Source organism: Halichoerus grypus, chromosome 8, assembly GCF_964656455.1.
Source record: "Halichoerus grypus chromosome 8, mHalGry1.hap1.1, whole genome shotgun sequence".
NCBI lineage: Eukaryota > Metazoa > Chordata > Mammalia > Carnivora > Phocidae > Halichoerus > Halichoerus grypus.
The window spans coordinates 120308953-120327793 of NC_135719.1; the positions used below are offsets into that span (position 1 = coordinate 120308953).

At 52.5% G+C, this 18841-nt stretch overlaps 1 protein-coding gene across 3 annotated transcripts in view; it reads right to left on the reverse strand.

The window, feature by feature from the left end:
* The window catches only part of ACTN1 (actinin alpha 1), a 93853-nt gene that overhangs the window by 14828 nt on the left and 60184 nt on the right, over positions 1-18841 (reverse strand). For all 3 annotated transcript variants that reach the window (XM_036117435.2, XM_036117434.2, XM_036117433.2), the window contains exons 4-10: positions 16746-16832; positions 14861-14948; positions 14205-14283; positions 10667-10748; positions 9259-9344; positions 1916-2008; positions 332-562 (exon numbers count right to left, since the gene is read on the reverse strand). In XM_036117435.2, the coding sequence (XP_035973328.1) occupies positions 332-562; positions 1916-2008; positions 9259-9344; positions 10667-10748; positions 14205-14283; positions 14861-14948; positions 16746-16832 (746 nt within the window). The remainder of the gene's footprint in view (positions 1-331; positions 563-1915; positions 2009-9258; positions 9345-10666; positions 10749-14204; positions 14284-14860; positions 14949-16745; positions 16833-18841) is intronic.

Sequence of the window (18841 nt, forward strand, 5' to 3'; positions counted from 1 at the left end):
CTTTTTTTAAAGTGCTTAAAAAAGATTCCATGGCAATAAAAAATTATCTTAATTGCTATTGAATCGAGCCCTGTTTGGTTCAATATGTCAAGAGGCATTTTGTTTGCCAAGATGGTTTTCTGAGGGGTGGGGGAGAAGGTGGTGCTGGGGGGTCCAGGTGGATATTCTGGGTCTGGCAGGGCGAGTCGGGCCTGGAATAGTGGGGGGTGTGGGGGTTGAGCCTGGGGGGCAGGCAGGGGAAGACACGTCCTGCCCTGACTGGGAGCAGCTTGGGGCTGGAGGCGGCGGTCCAGCCTGGGGCGGGGGGGGGGGGGGGGGGGCCGGCGCTCACCGAGACCATCCTGCCCTCAGAGGGCATGAAGGCGGGTCGGTTGCTGAGGCGCAGCTTGGTCTGCAGCGTGTTGAAGTTGATCTCCAGCTGGCACTTCTCCTGCACTTTGGGCGGCTTGTGCAGGCGCCGGTAGTCCCGGAAATCCTCCAGCTTCTGCTGCATGGCGTGCATGGTGTTCTCCGGCGCCCGGTTCTCCAGCCACGGGATGGTGCGGCGGATCCACTCCAACAGCTGGAGGGCGGAAGGGGTGAGGGTGCTGGGAGCGGGGGCAAGGGCTGCTTCCCTCTCCTCCTGATGGCCTTTTGGCCCTTCCCACGCTGTGGGAGCTGGGGGGAGGGCTCTCCTGACAGCACATTCTGTCCCAACTGCCACTCCCCGGCCACGAGGCCAGGTTCCAGGGTGCTCCTTCATGCAGCCTGGCCACCAGCCTCCTCTCTGCTAGGGGAGGAGGCCAACTCCACCTCCCTGCTCTGCCAGACCTGGTGGGAAGTCAGCGCGACTAGGAGCAGACCCGAGCTCTGGTTCCAGCTCTACCACCCGGCTGGGCCTCCGTGTCCTCATCCGTACCAGGGAGGGGTGCACAGTTGTTTCCCGAGGCCCTTGTCAGTCACCTGGCCATCTAGAATTCTAGAATGAGGATCTCTGACTCAAAAGGGAAGAGGCCGGCTTCTGGGGCACAGGCAGGTAACAGCCTGGGTAAGGTGATGACAGTGGAGAAGCTGGGGGGGGGGGGAGTGTTGGTGGTCACAGGAGGCAGAACGAGCGCCTGCAAGGTACCAGCCTGTCCCCCAAACGAACTCACTGGCATAATGACGGGAACCCCATGGGGTTAGGTGCTGTGAGCCTCCCCCAGGCTGCAGAGGGGTGACCGAGCACCGTGAGGTGCCAAGGTGAGGAGGCTAGAATGGAAGAGCATGGATAGAGCCTGGCACCTGGGTTCTTAGTATGCTGGATGGCAGATCCACCAGAGGCTCAGAAGGCTGAGTTCTTTTAAGGAAAAAGCAAGTGGATCCCTACAGCATCTGCTCCTGGCTCAAAGCCTAAAGTGACCCAAATAGAGTCAATGGCAAAACCCAGAACAGCAGACCCAGCGCTATCTCCTCCTGTCCCCTGGGTGGGCCCAGCTGCTAAGCTAGCTTGAGCCAGCACGGGTCCCTCTCCAGGTCACATCCTCACAGAACCAGGCGTCCTCCTTTTCTAGGCCAAGCCTCTCACAGAACAACAGTATACCAGGCTAGAAAGGCCCCTGAGATCTCTTTCTTGGCTTAGCTCTCACTTGACAAGTGAAAAAAAAAAACAAGACCCAGAGAGGTGCAGAGTTTGCCAGGCTCACTGTTTGTTGGTGAGAGAAAAAGCTGGGGACTCGGCTCGATTGGCGCCCCCCTCTGCCTCCTGGGAGAACGAATGGGTGAGGAGCGGAAGCTTCCCTGGATCTGCTGTGCTGGGACCAAGGACTACACCCAGCCTCAGACTGTGCCCCAGGGGCGGGTTTGGGGGGACAGGTTCTGGGGGCTCCCTCTTCCCCCAGGGTGGGGTAGCAGAGCCTGGCTGGAGCCGGGCCAGGAGAACCCAGGAGGTACCCACATCGCTGGCCAGCTTCTCATAGTCTTCCATGAGCTGCTCGTTCTCCTGGTTGACGGCCAACACCTTGCAGATGCGATTGGCTGCTGTCTCCGCCTGGCAACAAGAAAGGTGGGGAGGGGGTGCTCACGGTCAGCCCTGGGTAGCAAGAGCTCTCACCCCTGCAGCTCCACGTGGCAAGAAGGCAGCTCTCAGGGCTTCGAATCCACCGCCTCCTCGCCAGCTTCTGCCAGCCCACGCTGGGTCCCACGGATCAAGGGAGCCCAAAGAGAGATCTTGGTGGCTGAACTGGGGGCCCCTGGAAAAGGACCTGAGTTTGAGGCCAATCATGCATGTTGGGAAGACACTAATGTGATGACTGATACAATCAAAATGTTCAGGTAAAGAGGTGAGAAAATTCACGCCCAGCCGAGAATCCCAAGTGGAGGCCCTGGGATTCTGAAGGCTCAGGCTCTCAGGCTGAATTGGCCAGGATCTTGGGAGATGCAGAAATTCAAAGCTGGGAGTCTGGAATAAGGTGCCTAGTGAGAAGCAGCAGGGCCTCTCAGGATCCCTACAGAATCTGCTCCTGGCTCAAAGCCTAAAGAACATCAGAGAAGACTCGGAGACCCTCTACGGCATGAAGGCGAGATATAGGACCAACCAAGCACAGGCAGAAGGTCCAGAAAGCTAGGCGCCTGTGGGAAGGCTAAGTGCGGGTCTTGCGCTGAGGGAGTGCTGGGCTAGCAGATGCCCCACATGGGTCCTGGTGACGAGAGGAATGAGAGGGGACTGACTGGAAATCAGAGGCAAAGGCCCAGAAACTCCAGGGGACACTGCCTTCTCAGGCCCTGGAGGGCACTGTGGACCCAACACCAGCAAGGGCCACATGTCCCTATATCACCAGGAGCTCTGGTAATTTTTAAAATTCATCTTTTCACATCATGACCCAACTACAAGGGGAGAGGAACTCAAAGCCTTTTTGGGGGTCCTAGGATAGAAAGACAGCCTAGGGGTGGGAGCAGATAATGCCGATGAAAAGACAGATATGCATCCTGGGGCCCTAGAGAAGGGTGACCCTGCAGACGACAAGGGCTTAAGGGACAGAAAGATGGGACCTCACAACTGGTTGATGAACAAGACAAAATGAGTTTTTATTGCAGCAAGATAAACAGAGGCTAGGCATAAGGAAGAATTTCCTGAGAATGAGGGTGCTTTGAACTGAAAAGAAATAATTAAGATGTAAATTTTTTTTTTTTTTTTGCAGAACTTTTCAAATAGGATACATACCCACTGATTCATGTACTGGGAGGGCCTGCTGGGATGTGTGTGTGTGAGGGGGCAGAATGAGGTCAGCATAAAGGTCCTTTAAAGCTCAAAGTCAAGAGATTGCACCTCTAGGGTGAGGTGTCAGAACAAGGAGGCCTCCACCAGGTCCAACTGTGGGAATGGCCAGAGGGTCTCCAAGACAGGATGGGTGCTTTGAGTCCCAGGTCTCAAGACACTGAGGCAAGGAGTCACATCCTTAGACCCTCACCCCTCTGTCCTCCAGCCTAACTCTGCCCTGGAGATGCCATGGCCACTTTTCATGTAGAACTCCTGATTGATCATCCTTCCTCTTAAAAACCAACAGGTAACTACAGGGAATCCCAAAAGGTGACAAGGAGGGAAATTCCTTCCCTGTGGGGCCCTGGAAAGAGCAAGGTCATAGGGAACAGGCCGACATGCCCCACGAGGAGGGCTGGGGGTAGCAATCCACCTGAAGTCACTAGGGCCACTTCCCTTGAAGGCTGGGGAGAGGGACCCGGGGGAGCCAGTGGTCTCTGTACCGACATAGGTAAGCTATGTCCAGCATGGTGACCAAGTGGGTAAGAATCAGAGATGGCCACGCATCACAGGCAAGTAGCAGTTACCACTGTGATGTTTCATGGATAAAGCCCTCCTTGGCCTTGTTAACCTCCTGATTCATCTTGAAATCCCGGGCTCAGTGGTCCTAAGCTTTGACTTGTGTTCACTTTGTCAAACCGGCAGACTGAATGAGGCCTGTGTTCGTGGAATTTTAGGAGATGGATCCTGGGAGCCTCCCTCGGGAGCCCCGCCCATCCCTCGGAGCCTGCTGCCTGTTCCAGGGTCAAGGCAGGCTCCTTCGGATGAAGTCTGGGGGACTTCCCCAGTGGCCCACCTGGGGATTTTTCACAGAGACCCGCCTCTTTCCCAAGCCTGCAACTCAGCCTGCCCATGCCCAGGTGGCTTCACCCAGAGAGACTGAGAAAACCGATCATTATAACCAGGATATCTGCCTTTGGAAAGAAAGCACAGGCACCACGGAAGAAGAGTACTTTCTTTAGAAACGGCAATGGCCCGTCTGCAAACTCCACCAGGGGTGCCTCCGCCCTCAAGTGACAGCCCTGCTCCCACAGTTCCCTTTAGGAAAGAAGCAGGCTCCTGGAATCCTGATATAATTTTAGGGAAAAAAAAAAAAAGACAGGTAGAAAGTTCAAGACCTTGACCCATTTCTTTCGCTCACTGTGTAACTCCCCCTGCAGAAGCCTACAAGGTGACACCTGCTTCCACATTGGTCCCTTTACAAAGAAGGGTTCGGTCACCCACCACCCCCAGCCCAGGAGGCCACAGAGGCCATGCAGGGAAGTAAGACCTTTGGGACATACTCGCTGAGGTGGAAGGCAAGTGAGACCCTTGGCGGGGGGGGGTGGGGTGGGGTGCGGGGGGACACCGATGCCTACCCCAGTTGTCCCACTTTCTAGTTTTCTAGAAATTGTTTCTCCTGTGGCTACAAGAACTCCATCACTATAGGGGATTTAGGAGAGAGGTACCCAGAACCACCAAGTCATGAAGACGGCTCAAAGGAGAGATTTGTTCTAGGGGAGGAAAGATTCATTCTCTGAGAGAAAGAGAAATTGAAGCACCATCAGAACACCGACCCTGGAAGAATCCTTCCTGCAAGAGGAGGGCTGCTTTGGAACCGAGAAGAAGAACCAGACTGCCCAGCCTTTCTGATGTTAACAGAATTTGCATGAGATAAAGGACATAAGCACAAATATCATTAATGGGCTGAGAAAATATTTTTAACACTAGGCAAAAGGATTACTCCTAAATGCCAAAGGAAGACTTCTAGAAATTTGTGTTTACCTTCCCTTGGTTTGTTTTTTCATGACTTACTTTAAGTTATATTATTATACAGCTTAACACAGAACAATCTGTTTGGTTTTATAATAGTGTTGTTTTTCCCAAGTTAGGGACTATTATTCCTGGAGTACTAACAACTTAGCTATCCCACATGAAACTCAGCTATCCCAATCCAGGCTGCTACTCTCAAAAGCAACGTCAAATTCACTGGTCCAGGTAGTTAATTAAGGTGACGTCTAACATCCAAATGTGGCCAAATGACGCACAGTGGCTCTGTCACCCACCATCCACGGGCATTCACATGAATGCCACCAAAATGTCATCTGTGACCTTTTTAGTCAAAAATTTCCCAAATCTACCTAGAATTGCCCATTTCCTTCCTCCCACAGCTCAGCCCTTCCCTGTGTCTAAATCGGCACCCAGCCCCGGTGTCCCCACCAGCGGGGCCCGTGGGCAAAGGGGCTCAGCTCCCCACCTGCCATCTCCCGCTTCCGCTGGGTGCCTCGCTCTGGGCCGCGGGAGAGCCCCGGCCAGCAGGGCTAACTCGCCCTCTCCTCGCAGCTGTACTGTCACACCTCCAAGCTGTCACATACGCTGTGACTGCCTTCCCCACACCTGCCACATCTTCACTTGAGGGCCCCTACTCAACCCTGAAGACCCCCAAGCTCAAGTTCAAGAAAGCATGCGTGTTGTGCAGCCCTGCAGCCCTCCGGCCTGCCCCGCCCCCGCTCAGTCTGCAGCAAAGCGGGCACTGATTGGACCGCAGCCGTTGTTGGCTTCTAGGTGTAAGGGCTTCCCCCAGATGGACCGTGAATCCCTTGAGGGCAGGAATGGGGTTTCTTTCCCGTAGGAGATTCACGATGTGAAAAAAGCAACCGACGGGCCAGAGAGATGCAAACATCACCATCTACTCCTGAAAGCATCCAGAAACACCTACAGCAGAGCTAGTCTGTGCCTTAGATGGTTATTTCTCACGATCGTTCCCAATAGACCATGAACTTTAAAGCACAAACTACATAAACAAAATCTGTTGCTTTCTGTTGATTCTATATCAACACGGGGGAAGAGGAAGGGAAAAGGAAACCGAGAAACAATCAGAACCCAAACCAACATGTCAAACAGAAGTCGGTCCTCGTCCGACAAGGAAAACCAATGATGTGCACTTGCGTGCCATACGCCTGTACAGGTACGTAGACTACTTGGCACGCTCGCGCGCACGCGTGTGGACACGTGCGTGGATGCAAGGCACTCTGCTGCCTTTCTAGTTCCACCGTCCAAGGCTTGACAAGAGGAAGACAGTGGTGGGGATGGAGGGCCCTGGGCATGGGTTTCAGGATATGTCCCCCGACTGGCACGAGACATGGAGACGGTCAAGACAAGAAGAGTGTGTGAGTCTGAAAGAACCCTCCTTCTTCCATAGGAGAGGGCGAAGCTTCCCCTCCCCCCGGCCTGGCCCGCTTGGCTCTAAGCAGTTGCCTGAATCCTTAGAAGCGTTCCAGGACGACTCTGGGAGAGGCTCTCGACCCAGGACATGAGAGGCACACCACCCTTACCCCACCCCCAGCCCCACACTGGTGACCTTGTCCTTGAATGTGGACAAAAGGAGCGTGAAATGGTTGCAACAAGGATGAGAGGGAGGGAGGAGGGCATGGGGGGAGGTGGCATGAGGTCTGGGAGGGAGGAAAGCAGGCTGCTCCATGCACACGCACATACGCACGCGCGCGCGCACACACACACACTCCCGTCCGAGCACCATCATCAGCCAGGACACAGGGAAGGCCAGTGTCAGCAGGCATGAAGCCCAGGACAGAACCCTTGGAGAAGCAGGGGAGGGAGGGGAAGAGCTGGAAAGAGGAAACCCCCACAGCAGAGCGCCCTCTAGCTACGGACGCAGGCAAGCGGGCCCTCTGTTGGTTATCAGGGCTGGGGGCCCGCCCCGGAAGTAGACAGATGCTGCTCACAGCCTGGCTGAAAGGTTGGGGGGTCAGAGGGGCCAGAAGAAGCTGGCAAGACAGCAGCAGTGGAGGCGGGACAGAGAGAAACAGGAAGCAAGAGGCAGACCAGAGAGGAGGTTGGAAGGGGCGGGAGATCTTGGGAGGGCCAGGACACCTGTGAGGAAGCCTCCACCTGGGACAGCTCTCCTGTCTCCGTGCCAACGAGGCGAGGCCCAGAAGGAAGGCGGGGAGGGTTCTGGGTGCCCATCCAGCCAGGGAACAGGGCTGCCGCTAGCCCATACGGTGCTTCTGTGGGATGGTTTAAATAAAGGCGCCTCTCCCCAAGGCACTTCTAATGGAAAACTATCATACTGATAGGTTAGGGCCTATTTTTCCTGCCATCTGCAGGAAATATTCACACCTCCATGGTCTATGGGGCACCCATGGCACCCTTGTGGAGTGTGCAGCCTGCACCACGCCATGGCAGGCCTGGCTGGGAAGGGCCCTGAGCCTCTGGCCTGGATACCAGGGAGAAGGCAGGAAGATTTCCCCCTGCCTCTTCTGCTGGGTAATTTCAGAGGGTGGTCTTGCCTAAGCGGGAAGGAGAGAACACAAAGGGGTCCTGAATGTTTCAGGGAGTAGTCAGGAAGCACAGCCATGAGTTGTGCCGCTTGGGATAAGGGCCCTTGACTCAGCATCCAGGGAAGGAGCTGAGACCACAAGCTCCCTTCTCATCTGTGGCCTCCACTAAGCCCAGCGTGTACGCACAGAGGCACAGGGGGCCAGCCAGAGGCTGGGGCTCTCGGGCGTCTTCAGGTGTCCTGGCCAAGGTTCAGAGAACACAAGAGGCAGGGGGCCTTCTCAAGTCCCTCCTGTCACTGCAGGGGCCGCGGCCCCCCGGGACTGTTGCTGGAGCATCCCAGGAGGATGGAAGAGGTGGGCGGAGGGTGGCAGGGAGAGCGGGCGAGGCCGAGGGAGAGCTCACCTTCTGCGCACCCAAGAAGGCGTGGCAGTGACATGAAACAATAGGTCACATGGCCTTCCCATCCAGCCTTAGCGTGCCTACACATCTGCACAGAGAAGGAGAAGAGGTTGAGAGGAGAAAGGGGGGCGGCAGCAGCACAGAATAAACCCAAACAGCCGTGGTGGCCAGAGAGAACACAGGATGGTCGCAGAGACAGCAAATGAGGGGATGGGCAGAAAGAGGAGAAATGAGATGGTGGGAGGAGAAAGTGGTGGGGAGGGGAGAGCACAGACTGAGACAGGGAAGGGGGAGAGAGAGCAGAGGGGAAGGCTGGGCAGAGGTGCGGGGAGCACCCCCATCATGCATTTGGAGACAGGTCACTCAGACTCCATGCGGAGGGTGGGAAATCTGCCTGAGCACATCCATGTGATGGGACAGGTCCTCGGCCCGAAACCATGAAGGCCCGGCCTGTTGTGTTTCCAGGGTCCTGCCTGTGAGAGGGGTCTAGGAGAGGGGCTTCTGCTCCCTGAGCTAAGCCTAGTAACAAAAATATTCAGATCTTCAATGTCTGCAGTGTGAATGGGTGCTCTTTAGTTGTGGTACCCTTGTGCAGCGCGGAACCTGCACAACTGGACTTTAAACTCAGGCCTCCCTGAGCAAAACTGAGCCAGAGCATTTGAAGGGGCTCACAGCTGCCCACCTCCCCCCTCCCCCCGCACTCCAAGGGGTTGTGCTTATGTCTGCGAACACAGAGTGCAGAGTGACCCCACATGCGGGTCCCAGGCAGGATATAGAAGGATATAAAAGGCACCAGGGCCCAAAAAAGCTGTGGACAGATTTGCTAAATCATGCCCGTGAATGGGAGAAAGGTGGGGGCTTCGTGACACCTTTGTAAAATAGGTCAGTGGAGACAGGAGATGCCTCCCCAGGGGAAGCCCTGTGGCTCTGTGAAAGCCTGTAGCTTCAACAAAGGTGGGCACAGAGGGGCTGTTGCCCACTGCGCCTCCCAGGCGTCCAGAACCCCCAGCCTGATTTCACACATGCAGCTCTTCCTGCTCAAGCCGGGCCTCTGGGTCCCAGAAGGCGAGCTCTAGCCCAGGCTTCTCAGAGACTGTAGAGGAAGAGGAGAGAAGGAGCGGAGATGCAGGGTGGGAGAGAGCCGAGCAAGAGCGTGCGCCACGTTGGCACCGGGAGCTAACTCTACCAAAGAGACAGACCATCCGGACCCTGTTGCCAGGGAGAGGCGGGTGGGGTGGGAGTGCATGGTTTGGGGCCCGGCATGAGGTGTGCTGCGAGACGAAGGAGCAGGGGGCCCCGGGTACCTTCTGGGCTCCAGAGAAGGCATGGTAGAAGCTGGACACGTAAGTCATGATGGCTTTCTCATCTGGGCGGGCGGTTCCAACGATGTCTGTCAAGAAATATCTGGAGTTAAAAGCCAGCTGGCGAACACGTGATGCACTTCCTGATGTGACTTGGAAAGAAGTTTACAGAACCTCCAAGTCTTCTTGCCCAAATGCTGAGCCTGAATCCTACCCGCTTCTGGCATCAACCTCCACTTACAAGAATAGAAGAGGTAGAGGGAGCAGAGAAACAGTGTCCCAAGGAAGCAAACGACAAACCCAGAATAAGGAACGTTCCACGAGCAGCTGGCCCCGTTTCTGCAACAAGTTCAGTGGCAGGAATAAAAAGGAACGGAGGGAGGAGGGGGGTGCTACAGATGGGAAAAGACAGGAGAAACAGAACAACTAAATGCTACGTGCAGACTTACTGGGATCCTGATTAAAACAAACCAACTCTCGAAAGAACCAACTGGGGGAATTTTATTTTGAATTGGGCAGTAGATATATCAAGGAATTACAGTCACCTTGCTAGGTATGGAATTTGTTTTACGGTTACATAAGAAGATATCCAAATTTTTAAGTATGTATTCTGAAGTATGTAGTGGTGAAATGCTGTGATGTCTGGGATTTGTTTTAAAATATTTCAACTAAGAAAACAAAAGGGGAAAAAGTGGCAAAATCTAATTGTTTCTTTGGGATGATGGCTATATGGAAGTTTATATACTATTCTTCCTGCTTTTGCACAGATTGGAAAATGCTCCCAGACAGACATTGTCACCAACTATCATCTCTCCCTCCTAGTCTCCTAAGGGCCCAGTCATCTTTCTAAAAAGTCACTTGCTTTTCCATAAATGCTGGATATCCCTTCCCTTTCCCCTACAAGTTAGGTGTGGATATAGACCCCAAATTCCTAACCACCCCTGCGAAGTACTCATCACTGAGAGCTCTCTGTGAATGCACATGTTAATAGACTCCTCTTTGCTTTTCTCTTGTTAATCTGTCTTTTGCCAGTCTAATTTACAGGATCCCAGCTGGAGTGCCTAAGGAAGTAGGGGAAAAGAGTTTTTCCCTCCCCTACAACAAAGGAACACTGTGTTCCACCCCAGCACCCACCACCCCAGCTCCAAGACAGAAATGAGAACAGGCCGTTGATGCAGATCAGCCTCAAGGGCACCAGCTAGCCTCCCCTCCAAACGGCAGGGCATGAGGAATCCCTGATAGGCACGTGCCCCCCAGGGCTCCCCAGATGAGGTCGCAGAGCCAGGCCTCTTCCCCTCCCACCTCGGGCCGTTGGGGCCCACCCAGCTTGGTCACGGAGTGGTGGGTGGGGGGATGAGGGGGGAGGGCAGGTGAGAGAAGAGCTGCAGGCACAGAAGGAAACACCTTTTACCTTCAGCATCCAACATCTTGGGGATGTCCAGGTACTTCTCTGCCACATCAAAGGCTGTGTTCAGATTTGTGAGTGGGTCGTCCTAGAGGAAGAAGAGGATGAAGGCATGGGGGGGCCCAAGAAGCCACTGGTCACCCACACCTGGGTGATCAAAGACAGGGGTGCAGAGAGGACGTCTATGGCCCCCTGGTCCCCAGGGCCCAGCTCTGGGTGTACAAGGCCGGCTTCCCCTCTAGAGCTTGCTGGGTGGGCGTTTAAAGTGCCATTTTTCCTCCTCAAGTCTCAGTTTGTCAGAGAAAGAGCGTGAAGCATACTGGCCTGCGGCCCAAGAAAGAACGGCTAAGAAGTACACACCGGGAGCAGGTCACAGGCCTGGGCGCTGCTCGTCTTGGCTCCTGGTTTCAGCTCTGCCAGGAGCCGGTGCGACTGCTCAGCAACCCACCCTCGGCTTCCCCTCTGCTATTTAGGAGTCGGACTAGGAGACCTCAAGCTGCTCGCATTCCATGAAATTTTGGGGGCTCCTTCAAACAGCCACAATTTAACTATTCTGACTTCTGCTACCATCTCCAGAACACAGACTGGGGACTGGGAAGGATGCGCAGAAAGCAGAGCCCATGGGCACCGTGGGTGGGAATGCAAGCTGGTGCAGCTGCTGGGAACACAGTATGGAGGGTCCTCAAGCAGTTAAACCTCGGCCTGCCTGCCATATGACTCAGCAGTCCCACTTCTGGGTATACAGCCCAAAGAACTGAAAGCAGGGACTCAAACCGATATCTGCACGCCCATATTCATGGCAGCAATTTTCACAAGAGCCACGAGGCAAAAATAACACAACTGCCCACTGACAGATGAGCAGGCAAACCAATGTGGTGTCCATACAATGGATTATCATCCTGCCTTCAAAAGGAAGGAGATTCTGACACCTGCTACCACCTGGGTCAGCCTTGAAAACATTCGCTCAGGGAAATAAGCCAGACACAAATACTATATGATTCACTTATACGAGGCATCTAGGGTAGTCAAGTTCATTGAGTCAGAAAGTAGGACGGTGGCTGCCGGGGGAGTGGGGAGCGGGGCGTGATGGTTTCATGGGTGCAGGGTCTCAGTTGTGCGGGACCAAGAGCATGGGAGACATGTCCCTGCCACCACCCTGTACACCTCAGCATGGCTCAAGTGTTTATATCATACGTGTTTTGTGTTTTTACATATGTTACATTTTATGTTTTACCAGAATTAAAAGAATTTTTTTTAACGTGGGGAAAAAACCACTAGGTAGCAATGGGAGTTCCTTGTGGGTCCTCCCCCACTATTTCCTGGCTCCCCAGACTAACCTACAGCAACCTGGTTTTTCCAGCCCAGGACTCAGTGTCCCCGTTTGCAAAGACAAGAATCACAAAGTTACAAAGAAATAAATACATTCATCCAGGATGCTTTCAGGAAGAAACTGCTCAAAATAGAGAAGGTGGAGTCCTTCTGGGAAAGTTGCTGACAGCTTCCAGAATGATAAAAAAAAAACAATGCCAAGCAGTGAAAGTCACTTCCGTCCAGGGCCTCAAGCAGCCCTCGGGCCCCGGGCTACACCCGCCGGCCACACTCAGTTTCCAGGCACAGCCAGGCTCCCAGGCCCAGCTAAGGCCACAGCGGGAAGGAAGAGCTTCCCGGCGAGAGCCCCACAGCTCTCCCCTACGTTCAAACGCCACTTGGCTCCAGCAACCTGTGCTTTCTGGAAAGCATCCATGGTTCAGTGGGACCAGGTCTGTGCTAGGATTTGGGCTGGATTTTACTGATGCTACTGAATTAAGGAGAAGAGAGACAGACACAGTGAAACAGTGAAAAGACAAGACATGCGGGGGTGGGCAGCTGGCTGGGTAGCAAAGGGCCCTAGACTCTCACCTCCCAGAGGGCCAAGACCCTACAGTCTGTGGCATGGGGGGAGGGACTGGAGAGCTACAGTCAGCAGGGCCCCTCTCTATATGGGGTGGCAGACGGCTATGGGTTAACCGGCTGTACCCCAGCACACGGACACAGGAACAGACACACGCACAACTATCACCTAGGTGCATCAGGCAAACAGTAAGGAGGTGTGTGATGATGTCTTTGAAAGAAGAAGATCGCCACCTCTAGGGTTTCCTGCCTCGGCTGTTTAATTCGGCCACACAGCGTTCGGGTAAGTCAGGCGGTTCTCAACCTGATTTTCTTCCTTGCGAGGCAGCTGAGCTGGAGTGCAGGGACCCTCCCACCCACTAAGATGGTGGCTTGGGAAGAGCTGGACCCCTGACCAAAGACACATGCAGGGCCAAGCCATGGGCTTCTCTCCTTCACAAGGTGGGCCTGAGGGGGGTCCGGGTGGCTCAGTAGGTTAAGCGTCTGCCTTCGGCTCAGGTCATGATCTCAGGGTCCTGGGATCGAGTCCCACATCGGGCTCCCTGATCAGTGGGGAGCCTGCTTCTCCCTCTCCCATTTCCCCCTGCTTGTGCTCTCTCTCTCTCTGTCAAATAAATAAATAAAATCTTAAAAAAACAAACAAAAAAAAAAAACAAGGTGGGCCCGGGGCCCAGCCTCAGGCTTCGGCCTGGCTTCGAGTGACTGGAGGATATGGGAGTCTACTCCTTTTCTCCCCCACACCCTGGAAACTAAGGCCCTGACACCATGATGGACTTGCCAGAGCAGCTCCCGCACTGGCAACATCAAGCCTGGCCTCTGGGGGCACAAGCCAGGTGGGGGTCTTCACTGAACACTGTGTTCTCCAAGTGTCAGGGTCAAGTGGAGAAATGTAAGAACAGGCATTCCTAGAAACTGCCTTGTCAAGAGATTCACGCACGGACCGGCAACATTCCAACCCGAGCTCTAGATCATCAGCTGGGGGTGTGGGGAGGGCTCCACGGGTGGCCTCTTGGCACCGGGATGGGCTCAGAGGGAAGCTGGTGAGTGAGGTCAGAGCGGTCCCCGACAGGCCTCTCCAAGGTCTAGGCCAGCCCCGACACCAGAAGAGCTCCCACCGCCTGGTCTGCTCCTCAGTACATACACATGCTCAGGAAAATCCCCCAGCGGCTTCAAGCCAAGAGCCTAAGTGAAATTAAGCAGTAGCTAAAGAAAATCCCCCAGCCAAACTTCAGCAATGAGTTTGGTGGAAATCTGCTGGGACTGTACAGCAAGTCTTGGACCTGGATGGGAGCAAATGCCTCTCACATGCAATAGCTTAAATTGTGGAAGTACTATACCATTTTATAAACCCCAAAAAATAGAAGGGGAAAATGTGAGTGAAGATCCCATCACCCCAACAACATGCTGCAGGGTTCTAATACGCTGTGGGCTATTTGGGTCAGCAAGGACACGTATGCTGTGCACACAGGGAACCCAAGTAGCCCTCATAGTGGAGATGCTTTTCTCTGACTTCTACAGGCTGTCTCTGGGGCCAGTCTAAGGGGAATGACACCCCTGACCATGGCCATGGGCTCTCAGAAGAGGGCCCCAGGCCTGCCCTTCTACCTCCCCCCTACCTGGCAGGGACCTGGCAGCCGGGAGCCACCGCACGTACCTTCCGCAGCTTCCCGTAGTCAATCAGCTCAGGCCGGTGTCGGTGGATCAAGGCACAGAAGCCAAGGCCATCCTTCCAGCTGCCCGAGGGAGAGAGAAGGTGGGGGGCGAGCTGGTAAATGGGACTGGGCATTAACTAAGGGGAAAGCTCTAAACGAGGATTGCAGGGGAGGGTCCTCCTTTTTTCCAGAGATGAACACACAGTGCTTCGGAGCAGGAGTGAGGAGAAGACAGGATGGGAAGCAGCATTTCTTCCTGCCACAATCCCAGGCACTGGGGTCAAGATTTTGGGGGCCTGGCAAGTTGAGACACCTACCACATCCAACTCTACTCTCCACCAAGGTCTCCATCCCCTCCCCTTCTCTGCTCTGTTCCAGTGCCCCAGGCTGGAACTTTCTGGACACTCTCCTTGGGGAGCTCCCCAGCAGTTCGAGGAGCATCAACCGAAGGCGTATGTAGCAAGCAGCTAGATCGAAGGCACCGCTGGGAGGGAAGGTGGCATCAGAGGGTCTGTGGCACCCGCCCCTCGAAAGCAACGTCTTCCCCAGGGACCTCTGCTCTGTTCTAGAGTTGAAACGAACCCAGCCAAAGGGGGCCGGGGGGTCTTGGGGGAACAGCCCAGGTTCTGCAAGAGCCCCTCAGCCCCCAGCCACTCACCTTATGTGGAAGTTCTGGATGTTGACGTTTTTGTAGGGGGCGGTCTTTCTCTGACACCACAAGAGTAGCCCTTCCTTCGCGGAAGTTTCTGGGAGGAGGGGGGCGGCGGGCAGAGAGGTCAGTGTGCGGGAAGCCCCACCCACTGTGCCCACGGAGTCCATGCTCCGCCACACGAGGGGTCTACACAAAGATGCCAACCCTGGGGCTACCAGGCCACTAAGTCTGCTTCCTCAACAAAGTCTGAGAAGTTATTTGAGAAACAAAGAAGCAAGTGAGGCAGCGTTTACGAGCTAGCCACATAACACACGTAAATACTGATCTAATGGCCTTTCAAACTTTCAGAATCTCTTCCCCATCCTTCCCTTTTATTCAAAGACAGGGAGCATTACAAAGTAAATCAGCAACCCGTGTCAGGTCTATGTTTGACTGGTCTATGAAATCTGAAGTCCTGGGATCTCCGCATTGGGGTATTCAGGCGGTGTAGAGTGCACACAACCGTGGGGGACAGAAGCATTAGGATCATCTAAAAAATAAAGTTTCCTTATATTTAATGCATGGGTGGATGCCATTGCTGTATGTGTGAAGCAGACACATGTCTGTAAGGTAAAGCAGGTAGGCATCTGAGGGGACCACAGGAGCTCCCTGCACAGAAGGGCTGTAAACCACTCTGCCCCCATGTGCTCGCATCTGTGAACTGCAGAAATGGAACCCCAGCAAAGAGGGTTCATGGGTGATCTCATTTACTCTCAATTCACAAAATGGACTTTAAAATGACATGACATGATTTCTGCAAAGATAATATTTCAAGCACATGCAAACAATGAAAAAAATCAGCAAAGCTAATGCTTCTCCTCAGCTCAAGCTCATCAGCCATATTACAAGATTAAAACAATGACAATTTAACCAGAGCTAACAAGAAATCAGCCCCCAAAGAATCAAATTGATCTCACCAAGAAGGCAATTTGAAAATGGATTTATATCCACCATCACTCACAAGAACCATGTTCGAAGTGACTACTGTGGACACCTTTTTAACCGCTTCAGCCCTAAATACCAAGCATCTATAAACCAAACTTAGGCCTTCACATGGCTATCTCATCATGTGTCAAACCAAAATTTCCAGAAGGAAGCAATTTATTCCACATTCTTCCCATCAAAAGAATTACTTTGAATAAAAATATTTATAAGATTCCTGGGCCATGAAAATGAATAAAAATATATTTTGCAAAGTTTACGTATTTATTTATTTTAGGAATCTCTGCACCCAGTGTGGGGCTCGAATTCGCAACCCCAAGATCAAGAGTCGTAGGCTCCACCAACTGAGCCAGCCAGGCACCCCATGAATAAAAAATATTTTTAAAATATTATCTCCATCTCACCTTTTTAAAATTTGTTTTGGTATGTGTGTTTCATAATACGAATATCAATACGCAAATACAATTTATTACAAAATAAATATACACATATCAGATAATAAAGCTCAAAAACTGCTGGAGTGTGGAACCAAAAGTTTAAAGAGATCGCGCGGCCCCAGACTATTAGTGGCCTCTTAAAGATCTGTGACGTGGCCACCAGAGGGGGCTATGGGAGCGAAGTGGAAGACCTCGGGTCCACTCGGAATCCTGCAACACAGCCTCCTGGCTGCCAAGCTATTTCCCTGCCCTTTTGGATTTAACAACCCAAGAGCCAATACTTCCCCACAGCACCCTTGGGCAGTCCCAAAGTGAGTGGGATTCCCTGGGGCCAGGATGTGGCCCACAATTGGGCCCCCACTGCCAGGGGTCAGGGGGTTCTCCAGGCTGAGCTCAGGGAGGAAGACGTGATGGTGAGGGCGGGGGGGGGGGGGGGGGGGCCTTGGGGACTAATGAAACAGCAGGAGACCCACCTTCCACAGAGATGTCCTGGATGGCAAAGCGGAGGATGATGGTCCAGATCATGCCCAGGGTCATTTTCACGTTCCCATCCACAATTTCTACAGAAATGGCATCGGGACATGTTAGGATGGCTGTTAACAGGGGCAGAGTTAAAATTCCCAGAGTGCCCACATCACTGCATGTACCACATAGGAAATCAAAGACCACACAGCTCCACTTTTAGGAAAAAGTAAGTATGTTTTTAAAAGTACAATTAGATATCACAGGTGCCAGGAGAGAAGTCTATTTGCGGGTGACCCGGGGAACACGAGATAGGTGATCAATTCCAGTGGGTGCATCAGGGAAGGCAAGAGAGACTGACAGAGAAGAGGGAGAAGTTTTTAAATCATCACAAGTGTTCTGGCAACTCTGTGAGTTGGGGAAGTCTGGGCAATCACAGCTCTCAAAATAGCCATCCACACCCAAAAAGCCAGTGTAGGCAACAGAAAGGAATCAATCCAACAAAGGTTTGTAAACTGACATCTTGAAGGATCCACTAAGTCACAAATCAACCCTTGGGTATCAAATGCATATTTTTTAAAAAATCAAAGAACAGCTTCAAGATCACAATTAAGAGATAACCCACTAAATTCAGTCTAAGTAACACTTTTTAGACTTTAAAAAAATGCTATAAATTCTATGAAGTAATTTCTTTTTCCTGTACCAGGCCCAGAGGCAGAGAATACAAACATAAATACCTGTCTTTAAGGAGCCTAAAACAAGGGAGCCGTTTAAGGTCTTGGGGGCTGAGCCTGTGGCAATCAAATGTAGACTCCTTACCCTCACCTGCTTCCAAATCAGGAGACAGTAACCCAGCCCCTGGCAAAGTACTTTCAGCTAACAGTCTGGCATCCAAAGAATATCTTATTTTTTCCAACCTGAAAAACTGACTACAGGAGAAACCTAACAGAACCATGAGAAGGGGTAACTTGCAGGAACTCCCAATATCCTGAGCCCATGTCCACTAGGGTCTGCTTCCCACAAACCCATTAAGCAAGAGTGGATTCCACTAAGGAAATGATATTCGAAGATCTTATCGCCTTCCTCAAAAGGGAGGGCAAAACTGCGAGCCGCTATTGGCCCAACAAGGTACAGAGCGCTGTTGCTAATTCCCGGCAGGGCGGGCAACTCCGCTGAACCTGCACTGGGGTGCTGAGGACGAAAAGTGTCCATGTCGGGCAGGGGACAGGATGTAACTCTTCCTGCTAACAAGGGCCTTACATGCCGCTCCCAGAACCGCAGACACCAGTGGGGCACAGACCTGAGTCGGAGGAGGGCCTGGGTGAGAGACAGAGAAATGAGCAGTACATGACCATCTCCTTTAAGAAGTAAAACAGCCAGCCAGCACTGTGCAGAGCACGCTCGGGGGACGCAGAGGCAGTCAATCAGCTAAGAATCAGTTCATAAAGATCTGGTTTTTAAAAAATGCCCTTTTATTTGTGATTTCCAATGGTTTCATATCTATAATGTTTAAAGGGTTTATACAAATTGATAAGAAAAAGGCCAAATTCACAATAAGCAAAAGACCTGAATAAATACTTCACAAAGCATGAAATATAACCAATTTATAAGTATGTTCAATTTCTCTTGTAATTAAAGAAGATAATATCTTACAGCTCTTAAATTAGCAAAGTTAAAAAACAAGGAACCCACACCTTCATGTGTGTTGATGGTAACAAGCCTACCTGGCCCACTGTGGCTAGAAGTGTAAATTGGTTTAAAAAAAACACTTTCTGGGGAGCCTGGGTGGCACACTTGGTTAAGCGTCCAACTCTTGGTTTCAGCTCAGGATGTGATCTCCGGGTCGTGAGATCGAGCCCCACATCGGGCTCCAGGCTCAGCACAGAGTCTGCTCTAGATTCTCTCTCCCTCTGCCCTTCCCGCTCATGCTCTCACCTGCACTCTCTCAAATAAATAAATAAATGTTAAAACAACAACAACAACTTTCTGGGAAATAATTTGGCAACAGGATCAAGCATCTTGAAGTTGTTTGACTTTTTTTTTTTTTTAAAGATTTTATTTATTTATTTGACAGAGGGAGCACAAGCAGGGGGAGTGGCAGGCAGAA